This window comes from Numenius arquata, chromosome 2 (assembly GCF_964106895.1).
Source record: "Numenius arquata chromosome 2, bNumArq3.hap1.1, whole genome shotgun sequence".
NCBI classification, from domain to species: domain Eukaryota; kingdom Metazoa; phylum Chordata; class Aves; order Charadriiformes; family Scolopacidae; genus Numenius; species Numenius arquata.
The window spans coordinates 132,803,858-132,826,613 of record NC_133577.1 but is presented as its reverse complement, the minus strand read 5'-3'; the positions used below and the strand labels follow the sequence as shown (position 1 = coordinate 132,826,613).

Genomic DNA, 22,756 nt, shown 5'->3' with positions numbered 1-22,756 from the left:
TGTCACCCATCCCTGCACTGCAGGGTTTGGGGACAGGTCTGACACCTACAGAGAGTCCAAGAAAATGGAAAGTGGGGTCCTGGCACCAGCCCCGGGGTCAAGTTTTCTTTCTGGCCAACCTGTACTCAGAAAGCGATGAGGAAGGTCTTTCCTGTCTCCACCGAGCAGTGCTTTTGTCTAGTGATGGCTGCCCCGTGCCTCCTGAACAGTACCGGCCCTGTCTCCATCCCTGCCCCTTTCCACGGCCAGCCCTATCCTCCTGCAGCACCGAGCCAGCGCTCCCGGGCCTTGGGCAGCAGCTCTGCCCCAGCGGCCAATCAGTGCGCTTCAAACGAGATGCTTTAAAGAGAAGGCTGAAGTTTGAGGAAGAAGTTTTCTTGTTTTCGGTGTCTGCTTAATGCCCGTTCCCCACAGGCTTCTCCCCACTGAGAAGATGCCACCAGGGTTTCAGCGTCAGTGACTAAAAGCCTTGAGCGCCTCACTCCCTCCCCAGCACATTCTTGTGAGACTTGTAAACGAGGCACAAAGTGGGCTATTAAAAGTTTGAGGCAGTCGCTGGGGCAATAATTTCGAAGCTGTTTACAGCTGCTGTCATCAATTGCATCATAGGGCAGAAGTTGAATGAGACACAGAGAAAGAACATCTTTGTTCTATGTAGACTTCCCATCTTTGAACTATTCCCACTCTAGGTGAAAAAATACACAAAAAATTGTTGAAGTATTAAAAGGAGAAAAAGGTAAATAATACAGCAGTACTTCAGCAGTCAATATGAAATACCTGAATAACAGTAAGTTTTATGGAAACCATAAGTTACTGAAAGATGAAATGCAAAGCTGAAGTTCCACAGCCATTTGTAATATCAGCTGCGCCATCGATTGTGCTTCTTGCACAAACTCTTGCTCTGCTCCGAGGCAGTGGATCTACAGCAGGTATGTATGCTACAGCCACAGGCAGAGACTGCTATAGGCATGAGGGGCAGTTTGATATCCCTAGCTTTTACCGGGAGCTATGGGTTCCTCACCCATCTGTGGGGTGGGTGCATGGGAAACAGGTTGATGTTTAGTGTCAGCCCAGGCTGGGGACGGAGGGATGGGGAGCAGCCCTGCCAAGAAGGGCTTGGGGGGCTGGGAGGGAAGGGGAAAGCTGGCCATGAGCTGGAAACGTGCACTGGCAGCCCAGAAAGCCCCGCGCACCCTGTGCTGCATCCCCAGTAGCGTGGCCAGCAGGGCGAGGGGTAGGATTCTGGCCCTCTGCTCCGCTCTGGGGAGACCCCCCCCCCAGTGCTGCCTCCAGCTCTGGGGCCACCAACATCAGAAGGACATGGACCTGCTGGAGTGGGGCCAGAAGAGGCCACAGAGACAGCAGAACTGGAGTGAAGTGTGAATATGATTAAGAGATTTAAGCATTTGAGATGTGAGGAGAAGCTGAGAGCTGGGACTGTTCAGCATCGAGGAGGCTGAGGGGTTTATCAAGGTGCATAAATACCTGACGTGAGGCAGTGAAGAAAACCAGTGGTATCCAGTGAACAGACAAGAGAAAACAGGCACAAACTGAAATACTACAAATTTCACTTAAACTTTTTTTTTTTTTTTTCCTGTAAGGGTGATAAAACAAGGTCCTGAGCGACTTGCTTGAGGCAACGCTCCTTCGAGGCAGGGATTTTGGACTAGACAATCTCTAGAGGTCCCTTCCAGCACCCAGCTTTGTGTGGCTCAGGTACATGTGGCACCTGTGAGGGAGCCTGTACATCACAGGTGAGGACTCCAGGGTGTAGCTACAGAAGATACACGGGGCAGCACGTGGCTACATGAGTGACAGGTCAGTGCTCTCCTTCCTCCCAGCATGGCTTTAGTTCAGACTACACCCACCTCAGGGGCTCTGCTGCTATTTAGTATTTCCCTTTCTGCATTTCATCTACCCCTTTTTCAGTAGCTGGTGTCCCCAAGACTGTGGAGAAGTGAAATGCTAATGACAATAAAGACAAGATATGTCTCTTTGATTTAAGTGCATCTTATAAAGACGCATCTTATTTTACAGTGCTAAATAGAAGGAAGTCATAAGATGACAAAGAATTCACGGCGTTTGTCTTATACCAGGCCTGATGTTTTCAACAGTAAAGACAGAGATGCCTGAGAAAGAAGCCACAGAATAAAATCTCAGGCAAAATAGAAGCAATACTGTTCAGGGAAGACTGTGTGCCAAAGATTCAATCCACCTTAGTACTGGAAGTACCACGGTATTAAATTGCAGTCTTGGACTGTGAGGGTAACAACCACGTCCTCAGTCAGCCTTTCTACCGTGCCAACCATCAAACTGCCAGGCTTGCACCAAGCTGTGGACTGGACATGTCCATGTGTCTTCTGTGCAGGAAGAGGCACCTTCCCAGTTCATACATTCTTCAAACCTGTCAGTAAAACAACAGAAAAAAGTGATGAAACAGCCAAGAAACCAAGTTATTATGTGCTGAAGTGTGGCAATGCCAGGTATCAGAAGGCTGGGATGACAATAGGTGACAATATGCGCGAGTCTCTGCAGTGTGTTCTCAGTCCCTTTTATCATCATTCCTAACGTTCAGCTGCCTTTTGACCATTCCCAATTGTTTAACTGAAAACACGTCGTGTAGCAGAAGTGCTTTACTGAAAACATGTCATGTAGAAGTGCATCTTGTGGGGCAACAGGAGCCCACAAGGGCATACGAGAACTGTCAAATAAATATGAAATAAAGCCCACAGAATTCAGCTCTCCTTCCATATGTGGGCCTACAAACATCATCACTCTCATCAGAGAGCTGAGAGAGGAATACAACAGCTCTCTTCATTTCGAACAAAAGGGGCAGAATCCGTTCATTCCCTTCTAACTGCAAAGAAAAACGGGTCCCTTTGCCTAGGATAAAAATTCCAAGACATTTGGAATTTATTTTTTTTTCAAAGAAAAGGCTTCCTATCAGAAATAGAGACTAACCACGGTGCAAGATGGCAACTACTAGTTATTTTTCCATACTGGATGCTTCGTTTGTGTTGTGTTCTCCTAGAGGCACATGCCACATTCTCATTTATACACTTCTAACAGGCTCTGTTAAAGCAACTCACCCCTGGACCTGAGCCCCCACAAGCAACATTTCAGGTGCAGAGACAATAGACACCTGGTGATACCGCACTGTAATTTACAGGGGGGCTCTCTGACATAACTCCAGTTGTGACTGCAGGCCTAAGAAGGTCTGGAAAACATTCTGCAGGGAAAAAATGATGGGAGGACTATCTGCAAGTTCTGTGCTCGCTGCATTTTTCCAGTCTGTGTCCTGGTGTAATCCTCTATCAGTGGTGAGCCCGGGTCCTGCCAGCAGGTGAGAATCCCTGCGGGATGGCAGAGTTAATATTGCCCTGCTTACTGCTGCATTTTCTCATATTCTTTTCCCCGCTCTTTTCTCCTTAAGGGGCTGTGGGAACAGAACAAATATTAAGAATCTGAGGCCTACTATCAGCAAAACCAATCATATCCTACCTGGAACCATCAACCTCCTTTCCACTAGCCCATTGACAAACTCCCCTGTACCGCTCACACCCAAATAAACACGAGGGATCAGTGAACTGTAAGGTCAGACCTTCGTATCAGGTGGGAGTACTGCTGCTTGAGAAGTTTTTCCAAAAATGCCCCAGCACCTGTATGCTGCATGAATAACATGATCCTAGGTAGCACAACATAATGTCCGTGAGGTCTTTCCCACCCCCACACTCCTAAAAACATACCCTGGCTCTATGTCTTGCTATGGGGCTGACCCCAACAGTCAGTAAACCGTACCCCCAGGTAACTCAGAGCAGCTCTTTTCCTTCATCCCCAACAAGGCAGTGGACACGCTCCTCTGCGTTGTAATACACCTGCCCGCAGCGCAGACGTGGCTCTTCCTGCTGGTACCAGAGCTCTTCGTTGAACTCTGGGAAGAAAAATGCAATTTCTCTGCTGGCTGATGCTGGTGAATCTGTTAGACAACAGAGGAAAAGAAGATGAGAGATGCCAGTCTGCCACCACAAATATGTGCTGTGTTCCAAAGGGAAGGACAGAAGCCATAAAGAAAAGCACCAGGCTCAGTCACACCAGGAGAAGTGTGAGTGGAGCCTGCAGAAGTGAGCAAATCATGAACTTTGACTCCCAGAAGGAAGGCAGACAAAGGCAGACAAAATACCATCATTCACGCCTCCCTGAGCTCTAAGTCTTTGCCCAACACTTATCCAAGGACAGGTCTACCTGAGCCATGAGTGGTATTCCTGGTGTCAGTGAGGCCATAAGCTCCTCGGATGGAGTCTGGGACGCTGTTTCGGGCTCGGAATACTTTGGTGGGTCCCATCAGGGATCTCCAGAGGGAAACAGCATTCTCATGGGCCAAGATATAAGCCCACATAGGGCCACTGAGAAAAGGACCAGTGAAAAGCAGAAGTAGATAAGGTTACATAAGGATATAGCTCTTTCATTCTTATAAATACAGCAAGTGCAAAGAAGCAAGGAAGTGCAACTGCCATACAGTGCTTTCTGGGAGGGGATACAGACCTACCATGACACTAGACACTGAGACCGTGGCTCAGAAGCAAAACATTTGCACAAATGACCTCCTCCTAGTGACGGTACCCACAACCTTTGGGGATGCCACCCACCAAGTACTACTGTTGTCACAGCAGAGTTGGTTCCTGACATTTCTCCACCCTCGAGCCCAGAGCCTTCTCCCTCGGTACACTACAAGCACCAGCTCCCAGTGAGATGCATCCCTCGCCGAGAGGGACCCCTCCAGGTGGGGAAGCATCGCTCAGGCCAGGCGAGGCTCCACTTGCGAAGCTTCCTCCCCCTGCCCCGCGCAGCCGGGCTGCGGGCGTGGCGGGTACCTGGCCATGAACTCCACCAGCCGCTGATAGAAGAATCGCCCTGCGGGAGAAAGGGCCCGAGTCACACAGCCCGGCTCCGCCGGCACCGGCCCTGTCCGCCGGCCGAGGCCGCTGTGCTGCCGGTCTGCTGCCCGGTGGGAGCCCCGGCCCGCCTACCGGCGTGCTCCCGGTAGAAGCGGCGGCTCTCCTCCCGTCCGCAGCGCAGCTCCTTGGCGCGCACGATGAGGAACCGGTTGCTGAGGATGGTTTCGTGCACGGCCTGCGGGCAGAGGGGAGCGGCTGGGCGGGCGGCACGCACCCGCAGGACGCCCGGGACGGACCGGCAGACCAGGCCAGGCCAGGCCAGGCCGGGCGGCGCCAGCGGCGCGGTGCGACCAGGCCTCACCTCCAGCACCAGCGGGTGGGCCACGGCGTCCGGCTTCAGCAGCGCCAACGTCAGCTGCAGCGGCCGCCCGCCGCGCCCCGCCGCCGCCATGGCGCCCGCCGCCGCCAGGCAGCGTCGCGCTGGTAACGTCATGTGAGGCGCAACGTCGCGGGAGTGACGCACTAACAAGGGGAGCGGGCAGGGCAGAGCACAGCGTGCGGTGACGCACAGACGGAACGTGAGGGAAGGGCGGGGCCTGAGGGGAGGCGGGGCCCGAAGGAGGCGGGGCCTGAGGCGAGGCGGGGCCCGAGGGAGGCGAGGCCTGAGGGGAGGCGGGGCCCGAGGGAGGCGGGGCCCGGGTCAGGCCCCGCCGTGTCGCGTAGCAGCGGGGACGCGGAGGCGGTGTCATGGCGGATGCGGCGGCGGAGGAACAGGCCCAGGGTGAGGCCGCGGCCGGCGCTGAGGAGACGGTGAAGATCATCTGCCTGGGCGACAGCGCCGTGGGCAAGTCCAAGTGCGTGACCGCCCGGCCGGTTCCCGCGGGGAGGGGAGCGGAGCGGAGCGGCGGGGGGGCGGCTCAGTGCCGCGGCCTAACGCGTGTGCGCTGTCTGTCCGCAGGCTGCTGGAGAGGTTCCTCCTCGACGGCTTGTATCCTTGTGCTGCGCCCTCCGCGGGGGGCGGCCCGGCCCGACGGGAGGGAGGCCCGGCCCCGGGAACCGCGCGGGGCCCCACGGGGGAGCGGGTGCCGGGCGGCGGCGGCGGTCGCTGCGGCGTCGGGGGGGGACGTTTTGCTCCGACGGCTCCTTAACGCGGTGGCAGCCGCCCCCAGCAGCTCTCCACCTTCGCCCTGACCCTCTACAAGCACCGCGCTCGGGTGGACGGGCAGGCGGTCCTCGTGGGTAAGTGGGGCGGGCGCTGCCGGCGCGGCACCGGTCACCCCGTGTCACGGGTGGAAGTTCAAGAAAAGCGTTGTTTTGTTCTGTGGTTTGAGTTGAGGCTCTGCACTGCTGCCTGTGTGGCTGCTGTTTCTGTGTTTTCAGAGTGCTGCAGCTCAGGAGGGGACTGGGAGAGGTCGTCTTGCACAGCTCTGCACCGGAGAAACTCGTTACTTAATGATACTCTTCATTGATATGGATAGATATAATGTATTTAAAGACTTCCAGTGGCAAAGACTGCTTAGGCCATCTATTGCAACGTATCGAGGTTCTTACTGCTAGAAAGTCTTTCTTGATACTTCTTTATTCAAGGTAGACCAGTTATTTCCTGTGTTTCCTGGACACTAAACACGTTTTTTCCCTTCCTGTTTTGACGCGCGGAAACAAACCCTACAACTCGCAGAGAGTTATAAAGCAGGTATGTTTATTGCGGCGCCGGGTGCAAGGGGGATTTCTCCTCCTAACTTGCACACCCTTAGGCTGAACCCGTAGTTATTTATAAGGTAAATCATACATATGCAAACTATGGGATGGACTAATACAATTAGTTCTAAGCATAGGTGTGACTATGTTAATTATTTCCGGGGCCTCATTATAATAAGTCTCCTCCTCCAGGCATGTGCGTATCTTCTCCTGATGTTTTTCTTTGGGGGGGCGTTTCAGGGAGTAAGTTCCACAGTCACTGAGCCGGTTCCCATCGATTGTTTTGCTGATAGAGGCCGTAAAGCCTCTTGCTATCTTCCTGTAATTGATCAGGATGTTCCGTTTGTCTTCTGAGTGGTCTGACAGGGGTCGTAAAGCTTCTTGTTATCTCTCCTGTTATCGGTCGGGATGTTCCTGTTAGCCTGCGAAGTGTTCTTTCAGGGCTGAGGCCCACGTCCGCTAATTGGGCAATTCTTTGTTTTCTTTCTTCCCCTCCAAGGTTGAGATATACGTCCCTGTCATGGTTAATCCTTCTATTTTCTGTTTCAATCCCCCCTTTTCTTTATTCATTTGTAAATTCTTTTACAATTGCCTATAACACACTTTCCTTCTCCATCTGATTTCTAAAATACTTCCCTGATTCCACTCGTTCCCAGAGCTGATGCTTCTTCCATTGAATGTATTCGTCTTTGGCCCCCATGGTACAACACATAAAACATCTAGCTAATACACATACTAAAATTCCTAACATGAGTATTGCTACTAAAAGGATAAACAGTTGTCTAAGCCATGCCAGGTTAGGTAACCATGTGGTTAACTTTTCCCAAAAGTCTGAGAACCCAAATGTGGTATCATCTTGCGCGGTCTGATGCAAAATCTGAGTTTTAGCTATGAGATTTTGTAAGTCTTTCTCTATCCTTCCGCTTTGGTTTACATATGAGCAACAGCTCTGATTAATCACTGCGCATAAGCCTCCCTCTTTCCAAGTTAATAAATCTAATGCCGTTCTATTTTGTCCAACCACATTTGCTAATGACTGGACTTCTTGTTGAAGTGCCTGTATAGCATCGATTGTAGATTTCTCAAGTGCTTCTATAGTAGCTGATATGTTTACAATTGCTTTCTCCAATTCACTAACACCCAGGGATGGTATAAGCCACCTTACAAAGCTATGGAATCTTGTTCCCCTTGTCACTAAAGGGTTTTCCTTTGGCTAGTTCCAGCGCTCGGGTTAGTGCTATTATCTCAGCCTTTTGGGCTGATGTATTTGGGGCCAGGGCTTTGGACTCTATTACCTTCTCTGTGGTGGTTACCGCATAGCCAGCTTTGCGTATTCCCTGTTGAATGAAGCTGCTCCCGTCGGTGAACCAGGAATCCTCTGCATCTTCCAATGGTTCCTCTTTCAGATCTGGTCGACTGGAGTACACCGCCTCGATTGTTTCCAAGCAGTCATGGGTCACTGATTCTCCTGCAGTTCCGCTGAGGAAAGAGGCTGGATTGACAATATTAGTTACTCTTAATTCTACATCATCTTGCTCTATCAGGATAGCCTGGTACTTGAGAAACCTCTGAGGTGAAAGCCAATGCCCTCCTTTTACTTCCAGTACTGCTGAGACGGTGTGTGAAACCATAACTGTGATTTTCTGGCCTAGGGTGAACTTACGGGCCTCTTGGATGTTTATTGCCACTGCTGCCACTGCTCGGAGACAGCTAGGCCACCCTTTACTTACTCCGTCGAGCTGTTTAGAGAAGTATGCCACCGCCCTCCGATAGGGTCCCAGATTCTGAGCCAGGACTCCTAAGGCCATTTCTTGCTTTTCTTAGGAAAACAACCAGAAAGGTTTAGTAGTATCGGGTAATCCCAGGGCAGGTGCTTCCATTAACCTCTTTTTTAACTGATGGAAGGCTCTGTCCGCTTCCTTGTTCCACACAATATTCTTTGAGTTAGATTTTAATAACTCGTATAGCGGCTTTACCAAGAGTCCGTAGTTATATATCCAGAGACGACACCATCCTGTCATCCCTAGAAAGGTCCGAAGTTCCTTAGACGTCTGTGGTCGAGGTGTCTGGCAAATGGCCTCTTTCCTCTCCTTCCCGAGTGTCCGTTGGCCTGCGGTTATTTCATATCCCAGATAGGTCACTTGCTGCTGGGCTATCTGTGCTTTCTGTGGAGAAACTTTATAGCCATTAAGTCCAAGGAAATTTAGCAGGCTCACAGTCCATTCTAGGCATGTTTCTCTGGTGTCAGTGGCGAGTAACATATCGTCCACATACTGCAATACCACTCCTGTCCCAGGCGGGCGTTCCCACTGTTCTAAATCTTTGGCTAGCTGATTTCCAAAAAGTGTTGGGCTATTTTTAAAGCCCTGTGGTAGCACAGTCCATGTAAGCTGTGTTTTCCTTCCAGATTCTGGGTTTCCCCATTCGAATGCAAATAAAAGTTGGCTCTCTGGGCTCAGAGGCAAGCAGAAAAAGGCATCCTTTAGGTCCAAGACGGTAAACCATGCCAATTCAGGTACCAATTGAGTTAGGAGAGTGTATGGATTTGCTACTACCGGATGTAAATCCTCAACAATTTTGTTGATAGCCCTGAGATCCTGTACTATGCGATAGCTACCATCCGGCTTCTTAACAGGTAATATTGGAGTGTTATACTCTGATTCACATTCTTTCAGCAGCCCATACTCGATGAACTGGTCTATAATTTGTTAGATCCCCTTCCTATCCTCTATCCTGAGGGGATACTGTTTGACTCTCACCGGTCGTGCTCCTTGTTGAGGTTTTATCACTATTGGGGAAGCACTTTTTGCTCTCCCCGGCACTCCCGAGGCCCATACCCCCAGATAAATTTGGTCTTTAATCTCCTCAGGTACTCCTGGAGTAATGGGAGTTCCTATCAGGGCCAAACTTAGTACTTCAATTAGTTGATCTTCTCTTATCCGAAGTTCAATTTTTCCTTTTTCGAATTTAATTTCTGCTCCCAATTGTTCTAATACATCTTGCCCTAGCAGGGGTTTCGGGGAGCTTGGCATATATAAGAATTTGTGTATCCCCAATTGTTTTCTCAATTTGAACCTAAGAGGTTTGAGAAAATATGCCTTTTCACTCTGGCCAGTGGCTCCCTTTACTGTTACAAAATCAGTATCAATAGGGGTCAGGGCTTGATTCAAGACTGAGAACGTTGCTCCTGTATCTACCAAAAATTCTATTTCCTTTTGCTTTTTCCCTAGCCTTAGAGTAACCAGTGGATCCGCTAGGGTAGATTCCCCAGGTCCCCGCCAATCTCTTTTAAAATGGGCCTGAATTTTTTCTTTTCATTTCTTTGGACACTCATTCTTCCAGTGTCCTTTCTGCTTACATCATGCGCATTGATCTCTTTCTAATGGTTTCCTAAAGTTCCCATTTCTTATTCCCCCCTCCTCTTGTAGTGCTGCTACCAGTGCCTGTTTGTCCTTTCTCCTATCCTCTTCTTCTCGGTTGCTAAATACTCTCCATGCCTCATCTAACAGAGTCTCTAGATTTCTACTTTCAGTTGTTCTTAGTTTTTGCAGCTTCCTCCGGATATCACTAGCGGACTGCCCTATAAAGAGGGATACTAACTGCTGGTTTCCTATCTCTGATCCAGGGTCCAAGGGGGTGTAGTGTCTCATTGCATCTTGTAATTTATCCAAGAACTCCGAGGGAGTCTCCTTCGGCCCTTGTCTTACAGCGTATAGCACTGACCAGTTAATGGCTTTCGGGATAGCTCTCTCCATCCCCCTTATAACCCAGTCTCTATAACTGTGTAATGCTTCCAAGTGAATGTTCCTATTTGGGTCCCAATGAGGGTCCTGCAAGGGGAAATATTCTTTAATGTCTCTTCCTGAATCTCTCAGGTGGTCCGTGGCTATATCTTGAGCAGCTTTCAAAACCAGTTGTTTCTCGGTTTCTGTCAGGTGATCTAATAATAACTGGATATCACCCCAGTCAGGATTGTGCTGCTTTACCAGAAACTGAAAATGTTTAGTGACCCCTACGGGATCATTCCGATAATTCTTCGCCACGTTTTTCCAGGTTTCTAAATCAAATGAGGAAAAAGGGACTTTTATCAATATAGGTCCTTCCGGACCCACGGCTTCCCTTAAGGGTGCCTGAATCAATGCTCGCCCTGTTCCCTTTCGGGTACGGGACAATACCGGGCTATCAGGTGGGGTTCCGGAATCAGTTTCTCTATCTCCTTGGGAAACATTTTCGTCTCCCATTACCTTAACCGGCAGTAAGTAAGTTTCAAGTAAATCCTCTTCTCCAAAACCCCGAATCTTTCCAGGCTTTGTGCATCTCTGCCCTATGCTACAGGCCGAACAACATCTTTTTATATTTGCCTTCATTTCTTTCCTTTTTTCTTTCTCTAAGGCTAATACCATCAGGTCTTGTGGAGGTAATAGCCTGCAGTCCCGTTGGTACTCCGGGTGGTTCCGAAGGGTGAAAAACATGTCCGCATATGTGACTTCATCCCACTTTCCTTCCCTTCTAAGGAATAGCATTAATTGTGATATAGTATTGTAATTAAGGGTCCCATTAAAGGTCCATTTCTCCTGATCATCTAGCTTGTAAAGGGGCCACCATTGATTACAATATTTAATTAAGGTTTTCTTGTCCACGCTGCCACCTGGTGGGCCTCCGATCTCCTTCCAGTGTGCTAAAATACATCCTAGGGGACTTTTTTTCAGTATCCCGCCTCCTTGATTATTGCCCATTTATGTCTTAACCCTTGGTTAAGAGGTGACCCTGATCTCCGTGTGTCACCTGGGTGTTATTCCTGTTTCCCTCCCGGGAAATGGCACAACTATATCCCTGTCGCTACCTTTATCTCCAGGGGTAGGCTATGTCTCCACAGATTACTTCTTTCAACTCTCCCGCCCACTCGATCTTTTCCCACTCAGTCCAGCTACCACACTGTGGACACCAAAAATTGTCTTCCTGATCTACCCAAACCTCCGTATTACAAGCAAAACACTTTAAGATAAAAGTAGGATCACAAACGTTATCCGAATGTCCAAGACACTGCCACTTAATAGTCTCAATATTAGGTTCACACAATGTTTCTTTACAGTCTGTCATACGCTTCGTTCGTCTCCGGCCACTCTCCTCGCGGAGAACACGGAACCGCGGATCGGAACTCCGCACTCGCTCCACAGCAGTGCCGCGTCTCAATCACTCATTTCACTCATACAGTAATTTCCACCTTATATTAGACAATAACACGGTCGTGGTGCCTTATGACAAATACAACAAGTAACAAACAGTATTACAATTCCACACACTGACACAAAAACCAAAACCGAGGGATCCCACACAAGCATAACCCAACCGTTAGCCCAAGCTTGAGCATACCCCGGGGCGAGTACGCCGACTCTTTACCACGCGTAGGACGTCTCCTTACAACTTACAAGTCCCCCCCTAAGAAAACTCTAAACATACCTGGTCCGCAATAGATGGTCCTTGTCTGTCCCCGCGGTGATCTGGATGAGTGGGGGAGTCCGTCCGAGAAATCTCGGGGGTACCCAGAGGAGTCCCGTCCTCAGCAGGTCCCGCAGCCGGACAGAGGGGGTCCCATCTGGGTCGCCAAATTGATGCGTGGAAACAAACCCTACAACTCGCAGAGAGTTATAAAGCAGGTATGTTTATTGCGGCGCCGGGTGCAAGGGGGATTTCTCCTCCAAACTTGCACACCCTTAGGCTGAACCCGTAGTTATTTATAAGGTAAATCATACATATACAAACTATGGGATGGACTAATACAATTAGTTCTAAGCATAGGTGTGACTATGTTAATTATTTCCGGGGCCTCATTATAATAAGTCTCCTCCTCCAGGCATGTGCGTATCTTCTCCTGATGTTTTTCTTTGGGGGGGCGTTTCAGGGAGTAAGTTCCACAGTCACTGAGCCGGTTCCCATCGATTGTTTCGCTGATAGAGGCCGTAAAGCCTCTTGCTGTCTTCCTGTAATTGATCAGGATGTTCCGTTTGTCTTCTGAGTGGTCTGACAGGGGTCGTAAAGCTTCTTGTTATCTCTCCTGTTATCAGTCGGGATGTTCCTGTTAGCCTGCGAAGTGTTCTTTCAGGGCTGAGGCCCACGTCCGCTAATTGGGCAATTCTTTGTTTTCTTTCCTCCCCTCCAAGGTTGAGATATACGTCCCTGTCATGGTTAATCCTTCTATTTTCTGTTTCAGTTTGCACCAGCTTTCTACGTGTTTGAACACTGTTACCTTTCTCCTTTATCGGTGAATGAAAATCTGGAGATGAGCTGTCAATACGCTCTTGCAGCCCAGGAAGCCAATTGATCCTGGACTGCGTAAAAAGAAGCACGGCCAGCAGGTCGAGGCGATTCTTCCCCTCTGCTCTGCTGGAGACCCCACCTGAAGTGCTGCATCCAGCTCTGGGATCCCTGGTACAAGACAGACACAGACCTTTTAGAGCAGATTCACAAAAATTATCCGAGGGCTGGAGCACCTCTGCTGTGAGGACAGGCTAAGAGAGTTGGGGTTGTTCAGCCTGGAGAAGAGAAGGCTCCGGGGAGACCTTACTGCGACCTTTTGATATATGAAGGGGGCTTGTAAGAAAAGTGGAGAAAGAGTTTTTACCAGGGCCTACAGTGACAGGTCAAGGGGCAACAGGTCAAGGGGCAACAGTTTTAAACTGAAAGAAGGTAGGTTCAGATTGGGCATCAGGAAGAAATGTTTTATATTGAGGGTGGTGACACTCAGGTACCACTGGCCCAGGTTGCCCAGAGAAGCTGTGGCTGTCCCATCCCTGGAGGGGTTCAAGGCCAGGTTGGAGGGGGCTTGGAGCAACCTGCTCTGGTGGGAGGTGTCCCTGCCCAGGGCAGGGAGTGGCACTGGGGGGGCTTTAAGTTCCCTTCAACCCAAACCATTTTGTGATTCTATTTCTTCTCTCTTTTAGGGTAAACAACCTCACTTTATTCTGCCTTTTCTCATAGGGCATGAATTCTAGATCCTTTGTCATTCTTTATGGCTCTTCTAAATGATGCCCCATCCCTGGAAGTGTTTAAGGCCAGGCTGGATGGGGCTTGGAGCAACCCGCTCTAGTGGAGGTGTCCCTGCCCATGGCAGGAGGGTTGGAACTAGATGATCTTTAAGGTCCCTTCCAACTCTAACCGTTCTATGATTCTGTGATTCTGTAAATCCTGTTCAGTTGGTTCATGTTTGAAATACGTTTTACAAATACAGAGATGGTTCTTCATCAGAATTCTATCAGTATACATCACCACTGAGTGAGGAAATCCTGCAATTCTTAAACAACTATTATCTGTAAAATAGCAAAACATCATCCACCTGTTTTGCTGGTTGCATTGTTCCTAACCTGATTAGTAACAATGGTTTCAATAATAAACTAATGCAGATAAACTGGGATGGTTTTTAATATGGTTCCATATAAGTTCATAAGGAGAATTAGAAACCGTCCTGGGAGGCAAGAAAGAGAATGAACAGTGCTTAGCTGATTATAAGCTTCAAAAGAGGGATGTATTCCAAACAGCTGTGGTAATATTTGGATATAAAATCAGAATATTAATTTCAGAGATTTTATAGCTATCCCAAATTTGAAACATTAACTAACATTAACATTTGAATCATTAACTAAGACTCCTTTTTAAAACTACTACAGCAAGACTGTGTCTAATTCTTATTTCTGTGATTCAAGAAAAGCATTGAAAATTGGTGGAGGTTTGTGGTGGGTTGACCTTGGCTGACCACTAGATGCCCACCAGGCCACTCTGTCACTCCCCCTTCTCAACAGGACGGCAGGAGAAAATATGATGAAAAAGCTGGTGGGTTGAGGTAAGGACAGGGATGTTACTTACCAGTTTCCATCATGGGCAAAACAGACTCAACATGGGGAAATTAATATAATTTACTGACAATTAATTGTAACAGAGAGGGATAGTGAGAAGTAAAACAAAACTAAAGCCACCTCCTCTCCATCATCCCCCTTTTTTCCCAGGCTGAACTGCACTCCTGCATCTTCTGCTCCCTCCTCCTCCCCCTGAGCGGAGCAGGGGAGCGGGTAATGGGGTTTCATAACGCTTTGCCTCTGCTGCTCCTTCCTCCTCACACTCTTCCTCTGCTCCAGCGTGGGGTCCCTCCCATGGGATAGTCCTTCACGAACCTCTCTGGCACGGATCCTTTCCACAGGGTACAGCCCTTCAGGAACGCACTGCTCCAGCGTGGGTCTCCCATGGCCACCGGTCCTGCCAGCAAACCTACTCCTGCGTGGGCTGCTCTCCACAGGCCACAGCTCTTGTCAGGAGCCTGCTCTGGGGTGGGCTCTCCACGAGGTGTAGCCTCCTTCAGGGCACATCTATCTGCTGCAGTGTGGGGCTCTCCCCAGTGTGGACATCTGCTCCACCACTGTCCTGCAGGTGGAGGACACCTGGACATGGGGGGACCACCTGCCTCACCATGGCCTTCCCTACGGCTGCAGGGGAATCTCTGCTCCGGGGCCTGGGACACCTCCTCCTTCTTCACTGACCTTGGTGTCTGCAGAGTTGTTTCTCTCACATTTTCTCACTCCCCTTTCTACAGCTGCTGCACAGTGTTGTTGAACCCCTCCTTAAAAATGTTCTCACCACCATCGCAGAGTGGATGTGATTTGGCCAGAAATGGGTCTTTCTTGGAGCTGACAAACTGGCTCTGCCTGATGTAGGATCACCTTCTGATGCCTTCTCACAGAAGCCGCCCCTGCAGCCTCCCACCCTGCAAAAACCTTGCCACTTAAACCCAAGACAAGGTTTCAGAGAAGAGCCATCAGAACAACTGAAGGGTGGTAAAAAGGGGCCTGGTGATGAGAGATTCAGTCTGGGTAACGTCTGAGGGAGAAGGTAAAGCATCAGAGAACAGGAACCTGGCACAAAAGGAGGCTTCAGCATAGCAAGAAATATTTAACAGGCTCTAGTTAATGTTAGGTAAACTCAAATAAAAGATAAGGTGGCTTATTTTTTTTTAACCAGGAAGTGAAACTACTATTAAAGCAACTTGCAAAAGTATGGGTTCGTATGTTGGGGACTTATTTTTACCATGCATTATTAAGTAGCTTGCTCTAGTTTAAGTAATTCATCTGGCCTATGTTATGCAAGAATTCACAGGGTCTTCTGTCCTCACCTTTTATGAACACAATGCTGTCATCCAAGCTGCCCTGCAGAGAAGACCTGTCATGAAGCGCAGTTTGTAAAGGCAGGCAGTTTGATCTGAAGACTTTAAATTGTGCTGAATTACCACTTCCCTTGCTAGCTTAATTTTCACTCTGCTGAGCTTTTCTTAGTGGCCATCATCAAATTCCAGGTGGTAGAGTTAGGAATGCATTAAAGTGTGTATTTCTTTACTCTGTGAATCTTATTTTTCCCAAGGATTTTAAGGTTGATAAATTCCTATGTTGTGGAGTGACATGGGGTATGACAGGCAAGATCTGGAGGATTTAGTAATAAAAGCAGCAGTGTTTTTCAGTAAGCCATGGCACATTCTCTCAGGAGAGCTGCCACATTGTTGGGAAGTTAATTTAGGGACATCCAGTATGTCGTGGTCACTGGCACCTCTTTTTTCCTTCTAGGTGAGGATTCTGAAATGACACATTAAAAGGATCAGGCAGTTTTAGAAGCTAAGCAAAATTACCCAAAATGAATGCAAATACGTTCTGATGACTACTTGTGTATATTTTGGGCAGTTTGAGAAGTCACCATCCTGCAAGTCTGATACAGTATCCAGTCAGAAACTAATTTCAGTGCAAAGTAAACACAAAGGAAAGTGGCTTATTTGTCTTTAGGTGGAGCGGCACGACTCAGTCTGGCTCACAGAGGTATAACTGCATCTGGTGGTTCTTAGTTGAAACTAAGTTTATACAACAACTAAGACACAAGTATTAGTCAATAAATCCAGTAAGAGGAGGGGGGGAGATCTCTACCTGAGACGCACAAAGAGAAAAAGGCATTAAAATGTTGATACCTGCTCAGGTGTCCTTCACGACACCACGAACTGGGTCCTGTCTGACTCGGGGTAACTTGCCCGTTGTACTTCTAGAAGGAGTCGTGCCCCTGGGAAGAGCAGCGAAAGGCGATGGAGCATTTCCCGTGGCAGGTGCCTGGCTACTTATTGCTCTATCGGAAACCAAGTTGTTTCAAGACGTTTAGGTTTTGTTTCGTGTTGTCAACTCTAGTAACAAAGTACCAAACATTGTTATCACTCTTTGCCCTTTTGACTTTTAGCTCTGTCTTACTGTCTTGTGTAAGTCATGTCACGACGACTTTTCTTTTGGTAAGGTGTTGACAGCGGTGTTCAGTGTCAGCACGACTCATAGCTAAGCCTAGCTAAGAAAAGGTCCTTGTTTCGCATAATCTCTTCGCCCTGGAATGTTTCAGATGAGCAAGGTGAAAGCTAATTTGTGACTCTGAGTAGATGGACTGGGCTTTGTGTCCTGTGTTCAAGTTGCGAGGAAATCAGAACTTGGGAAGTTGTGTCATTCTAAGCTTGTTTTTTGTCTTGCAGACTTCTGGGACACAGCTGGACAGGAGAGGTTCCAGAGCATGCATGCGTCCTATTACCATAAGGCTCATGCTTGTATCATGGTAAGGGTGGTGCCTCAGCTGTGATCTGCTGGGATTTTGACTAGTAACAGTCCTGGCTGACTCTTGGCCTGTGTGTTACTTTTTATGATTACCCTGCCTTCTATTTCTTGTCTCTTCCAGTGGTTTAAAAAACTTTCCTATATCGTTCTTTCTTCTCTCACCAGATTAAACCACTGTAGTTGGGTATGTTTAGCTCTCTGCTGTCTTTCCTGATAGCCTTCTTACTATATTCCATGGCTTTGCTGTCTTCTAAATTTCCTTACTGTTGACACTGTGTTTTCAGCAAGGTGGTATGTGCAACTGAATGTGCTCATTTGGGAGCAGTCCTGTCGGAGGCGATGCGAGGGAGAGGGCATTCCTTTTTCTGTGGTGTGACTGTTGGAGGATTATGTAGCGCAAAACTGTTCTGACATGTTCTGCAGACGTACCACATAAGACATTCTTCTCTGGTCTTCTGCTCTTTCTATTTTCCTATACTTTGTGCTTCCCATTTAGTAGCTCAAATCAGTCTTGATTCCTGACTCCCGACCTGCTTCAGTCCCTTGATTTGTGCTGTTGCTCTAACTTTCCACTGTTTCTCATCACTTGTGAGCATCAGTCAACTTCATTGATATTTTAATTGTTAATTGTTAAAATAGAGAAGCCTCTCATCTGACCCTGCTTAGCAGAACAGATTAGAAGCAGAGCAGAGCAGAAGAGAGTCCAGCGCAGGGCAACAAAGATGATTGAGAGGTTGGAGCATCTCCCTTATGAGGAAAGACTGAGAGAGCTGGGGCTCTTTAGCCTGGAGAAGAAAAGGCTGAGGGGAGACCTTATTAATGCTTCCAAGTATCTAAAGGGTGGGTTGAAGGAGGAGGGAGCCAGACTCTTTTCAGTGGTTCCCAGCAACAGGACAAGGGGCAACGGGCACAAGCTGGAACATGGGAAGTTCCATTCAAATATGAGGAAAAACTTCTTTCCGGTGAGGGTGGCAGAGCCCTGGAACAGGCTGCCCAGGGAGGGTGTGGAGTCCCCTTCTCTGGAGATCTTCAAGACCCGCCTGGATGCAGCCCTGAGTGATGTGCTCTGGGCAACCCTGCTTTAGCAGGGGAGTTGGACGAGATGATCTCTAGAGGTCCCTTCCGGCTCTGACAATTCCGTGATTCCCAGTGCTTGTTCACTGTCACGGGTGATAGAGTGCTTGTCATAATACAAAATAAGAACATAAAGGAAAATGAGGGACTGTTTCCTGCATCATGCAAAGAAACAGACTGGGTGCATGTTCAAGGCTTGCTGGGTATTCTCGCTTTTCTCCTTCCTCCTTTCTAGCAAAGGCCACTTTCCTTTGTTGATGTCCTCCTGGGACAATTCTGGATTCTGACTTGTGCTTGGTGCAGTGGATTGATACAGGGCTGTCTTGCTGTTGGCCCCACAATAGCTGGTTCTTTTTTGGAAGGTGTTTGATGTGCAGCGGAAAGTCACCTACAAGAACTTAAACAGCTGGTACAAAGAGCTGAGAGAATTCCGCCCAGAGATTCCTTGCATTGTGGTGGCCAACAAAATTGATGGTGAGTATATCTTCTTCTTTCAACCTCTCAGGATTGCAATGTGATTCTCTTCTGACCCAGTTGAGAAAGAATGTCATTCGTCGATTAGGTCCAGATGAGTTCTTCAGTATTAGTCCCTCAGAGCTGTATTTTACCACAGGAATAGCTGAGTCCTCTACTGACCTTGCATGCTGTCTTATAGGTCCTAGACCTTGCTTGACTAGCAATTAAAAATACAAACTTGATCCATTTAAAGTTTATGCAAGTGATGTCCTTCCAATTCTGTCCTTACCATTTCATCCAGCAAGAACCCAAAAGCTGATTGGAGCAGTACCTAGTCAAAAATTGCAGGATGTCTTGCTGGAAAAAGAGCATAACTTATTATGTGGCTTCCCCTGATACAGTCAGTAACTGCCTGTGCCTTGCTAATTCAGCCTGCAGGTTTCTGTGGGACTCCTCTGTGCTAAAGTGTCTAAATATACCTGCTGGCCAAATTCTTACCTTCCTCTGCAGGTGACTGGATGATTCCCTCCTCGTAGGAATGCCAGCTTGGCATTCGTTACTGCTGTCATGGGGGTTGTGATCTGTCTCTGGCACCCTGTCAGAGCACATAATGCAGCAGCTCTCTGCTCAGCATCCACAAGAGAACACATCCCCTTGGACCACATTCTCCTGCTATTCTCTGCCAAGTACAGCGTCAGACGTGGGCTTCCTTGCTGACATTCATGGCAGAAATCATCGCAGCTATGAATAGGTGTCTGCACCTGAGTAAGGTGTCTGGGCTCCCTCTGTAGTCTGAGGAAGTTCATTTGGTTCAGTGGTGTGGTTTAGAGTTAATAAAAGCCTTTCCTATAGGATGTGTCAATCCAGCCTTGAGTCCGCTGGTTGCACGATGGTACAGGGGATCCGAGGCAAATGGGCTTGGTGTTGATGGCCGTAGTGTAGACAGAACCTCTGGGTTGATGAATCCTGCATTCTGTGTGAGTGGACACTGCACCAAGAGAGTCCCCTGCCTTTCCTTCTTTGCTGTATTCTGCCTGCAGTAGGAAATGGCCAGCCCAGAGCTCTTAATGCAGGCCCAGTCTGCAGGAGAGGCGATCCAGCTTCCTGCAAAGCGGTGGGGAGCGGCTGCCTGGGCAGTGCCCACTGGGAAGCATCTGGAGTCTGAGCTACTTCAGCTGTTGCTTCCTTGAGAAGATCATCTGGAGTCATCCCCCTGAGCTGGCACATGGGTGTCCGTCTGTCACCACTTTGAGCTGCTGCTGCTGTGTCAGCACCTCCTGAAAATACACAGTAGGTTTGTTCCAGAACTGAAAAAAAGCCTCTGGCCTCCTGAGGTTGGGGCAGCTGGACCTAGCTGTCTGTTAAGTAAAAATATGTAACAGTGGAGTAGTTTGTACACTGTGAGCGTGCCCCTGACTCACAGGAATAGAGGTAACATGGCATTAAGGGCAGTGGGGAGTTCTGGTTAAAAAGGCCAAGCTGGAGAGAGAGGCACAACTAGTTCTGGCAGCGGTGTCCAGGTCACGTGGAGACAGAAAAGGCATAGGGACATGCCTGGAAAACATTCATAGCTACTGCACGGCAAATGGTATGTTCTGAGCTGCAAAGCATTATTCGTTTATAGCACATCAGCATCCATCAATAATTTAGTCAAGCACCATGGATAAACCAACAAGAACTCTTTTCTTTTTGTATCTTCTTGTCAATGGTTTCCTGATGCTGCTGCTTTTAAAACGCTATAGCTCTCAGGGAGGACTCTGCCAGCCTTGTGCTGCAGTGAGGAGGCCCTGACGGCTAAATCGGGCTCCATCTGTTCCACCCCTCCTGCATATGTGGCATTCCCCCTACAGTGATGTCTTTCTGACCACTTCTCCTTTTTTTGCCCTCAGCGGACATGAAGGTGACCCAGAAAAGCTTCAATTTTGCCCGGAAGTTCAGTTTGCCCTTTTACTTTGTGTCTGCTGCAGATGGCACCAACGTAGTGAAGGTAAAACACAGCTATTTGGCTCAGCATCCAGGACACCCCTGTATGGTCCAAGGACATGGGGACTGCTGTAGGTATAGAGAGCAGAAAATGGGCTAGCGCCTCTGTTGGGCTACTTGTGAGGTCCTGGTAGCTATAGGTAGTTGCCAGATTTGTTTTATTTTTCTCTTGGGGTGTGGGAACAGTTTCCATCTGTTACAGGAACCCAGTGCCCCTTACTTTGAGTGACAAGCATTCTCCTTCCCATCAGCTCTTCAACGATGCGATCAAACTGGCGGTGGCTTACAAACAGAATTCGGGAGATTTCATGGACGAGGTCATGCGAGAACTGGAGGTAAGAAAGGCTCTCCTTCCTGCACTCCTCCTAAGTGATGAGGACTCTGCACTTTTTTGCCTCAGAGAAAGCAGAGCCTGTGGCAAAGGTTGAACCTTTGCAGGCATGGAAAGATTTGCCTTATGCTGGTTACGCCATGAGGTTTGTGTGCTGCCAGCGTCTAGGTTGGGAGGGGTGAGGTGTTGACCCTCTGAAGAGCCCACACTACCCTAGGCCGAATTGGAAAGAACCACAGCAGAGTGTAGCTGTTGCTCACATGCTTCTCAGCAGCTCCTTCTCCTGCTCCTTTCCAGAGCTTTGACCTGCAGAAGAAGAGTGAGGATTTGTCGGATCAAGAGGAGAGCTGCCCTGAAGAGACGCCCCCATCTGCCTGAGCCCCACACCCTGAGTTTGTTTTTCCCCTTTGCTCTAGATTTCGGGGGCTGGTTAGAGCTACCTTCACAGAGGAAAGTGATTTTTCTCACCCCCGAGAGCTCTGGTGATGGGCAGCTGGGCCTCTGCCCTTTCCAGGGGAGACTGTCTGGGCATCCATCCTTGGCTTGGCCCGAGCCACTGCACCTCCTGGTCAGGAAAAGGGTGAGAGTATCCACATGGTTGCTCGTTACTGCACGCTCCTTCAAGGCAAAGCTCACCAGGAGAGCTGAGCCGCTCCTGGACCTGCAGGGCAGGGTCCTGCCCAGATGCTTTAACGGTACCTCCTGGAGCAAACTAACACTAAAGAATTTTTTTCTAAAGCTTTGAGCTTGTGTCCTTCCTGCACTTCTGTTATAACGCAGCGCAGTGACTCTACAGCATGAGTCCAACCGCCAGCCCTCCCCGCTGCTGCCACAGCCCGGACAGTGCTGCCCCTCTGTCCACCCTGGGGTCTCTGCTGCAGAGCTGCTCTGGGTCTCCTGCCCCATTCTGTTGGGCAGCACCAGCTCCAGCAGACTTGTGGGCACAGGGGATTTCACCTTTCAGGTCTGCTAGAGCGGAATCAGGTGGCTTGTCCTGTCCCAGCCCGATGGATACGGCTGCTGCTTCTCCCATGGGTATGTGCAGGAGACTTGCTGCATTCCAAAGAGCTAGAAATGCAAACACACACACGGATGGCCACAACTAATGTGAATGGCAAAACAGACTGACACAGAGCAATGCCTTTACCAGCACTGATGTATATGTAACCACCACGTACATCAACATGAACACACTCCAGTCCTTCTCTGCATTTCCAGGTGATCAGGATGGAATGTTTACAAGTGAAACATGAACACACCTTCACCCCTAGATTCATAAGCACAGCACATGCACAGATTCCTCAAATAGCAGTATGGAAATTAAGTAATTAAGTGTTATGTATTAGCTGTGGCTGGATGTCAAGCTCATTGCGCAGTCATTGCTGCAAATCTTGGGTCTTTCTAGATCCGTGTCTCCTGTGTCATGAAAGAGCTCAGTTTCAAGTTCACTGGTGCATTGCACACACAGACACACACTCTCTCTCAGGGATCCCACCAGTAGCCGGCCTAAGCCACTTTGTGTTCCCAACTGCTGTCCCCGAGACCTCTAGCCCCTCATGACCTGTGTTCCCTTCTTCCACTGCACCCTTACCCTCCTCTCCCACCAGGCACATGTTCAGCCCTTTGGGTGACTCTCCCCCTTCGTGCCCCACTCTCTGCCCACGGCCTCATCCTGCAGGTGCCAGGCATGGAAGTCCTTGCCTGGC

At 48.9% G+C, this 22,756-nt stretch overlaps 2 protein-coding genes across 3 annotated transcripts; one reads left to right on the top strand and one right to left on the bottom strand.

Moving 5' to 3' along the window:
• Positions 1 to 1,552: 1,552 nt before the first annotated feature.
• NME6 (NME/NM23 nucleoside diphosphate kinase 6) lies at positions 1,553 to 5,374 on the bottom strand. Of its 2 annotated transcripts, none has more exons than XM_074144660.1 (6): positions 5,257 to 5,374; positions 5,028 to 5,130; positions 4,872 to 4,911; positions 4,243 to 4,403; positions 3,799 to 3,976; positions 1,553 to 2,404 (listed from the first exon to the last, which is right to left on the bottom strand). In XM_074144660.1, the coding sequence occupies exons 1-5, from the start codon at positions 5,344 to 5,346 to the stop codon at positions 3,810 to 3,812; spliced, it is 561 nt and encodes a 186-aa protein (XP_074000761.1). In that variant the 5' UTR covers positions 5,347 to 5,374; the 3' UTR covers positions 1,553 to 2,404; positions 3,799 to 3,809. The 2 variants fall into 2 exon arrangements, with proteins under 2 accessions (XP_074000761.1, XP_074000760.1); XM_074144659.1 differs by having other exon boundaries at positions 2,085 to 2,404; positions 3,880 to 3,976; positions 5,257 to 5,355.
• Positions 5,375 to 5,618: 244 nt separating this feature from the next.
• RABL2B (RAB, member of RAS oncogene family like 2B) lies at positions 5,619 to 21,794 on the top strand. The gene is made up of 8 exons (XM_074144658.1): positions 5,619 to 5,749; positions 5,854 to 5,883; positions 6,055 to 6,134; positions 17,128 to 17,207; positions 18,643 to 18,754; positions 20,626 to 20,723; positions 20,971 to 21,054; positions 21,348 to 21,794. Exons 1-8 carry the CDS (start codon positions 5,643 to 5,645, stop codon positions 21,426 to 21,428), a joined length of 672 nt encoding a protein of 223 aa, XP_074000759.1. The 5' UTR covers positions 5,619 to 5,642; the 3' UTR covers positions 21,429 to 21,794.
• Positions 21,795 to 22,756: the final 962 nt, after the last annotated feature.

What these genes read in the sequence shown, in the direction of transcription:
- NME6 (XM_074144659.1), bottom strand. Translation starts at nt 5,346, where the DNA reads ATGGCGGCGGCGGGGCGCGGCGGGCGGCCGCTGCAGCTGACGTTGGCG. An exon ending in CTGGTGGAGTTCATGGCCAG is followed by an intron (nt 4,404 to 4,871) that starts GTACCCGCCACG and finishes TCCTTTTCTCAG; the next exon opens with TGGCCCTATGTGGGCTTATA. An exon ending in GAGCCACGTCTGCGCTGCGG is followed by an intron (nt 2,405 to 3,879) that starts GCAGGTGTATTA and finishes TTTTACTGACAG; the next exon opens with GTTTGAAGAATGTATGAACT.
- RABL2B (XM_074144658.1), top strand. Translation starts at nt 5,643, where the DNA reads ATGGCGGATGCGGCGGCGGAGGAACAGGCCCAGGGTGAGGCCGCGGCC. An exon ending in AGGTTCCTCCTCGACGGCTT is followed by an intron (nt 5,884 to 6,054) that starts GTATCCTTGTGC and finishes ACGCGGTGGCAG; the next exon opens with CCGCCCCCAGCAGCTCTCCA. An exon ending in AGGCTCATGCTTGTATCATG is followed by an intron (nt 17,208 to 18,642) that starts GTAAGGGTGGTG and finishes CTTTTTTGGAAG; the next exon opens with GTGTTTGATGTGCAGCGGAA.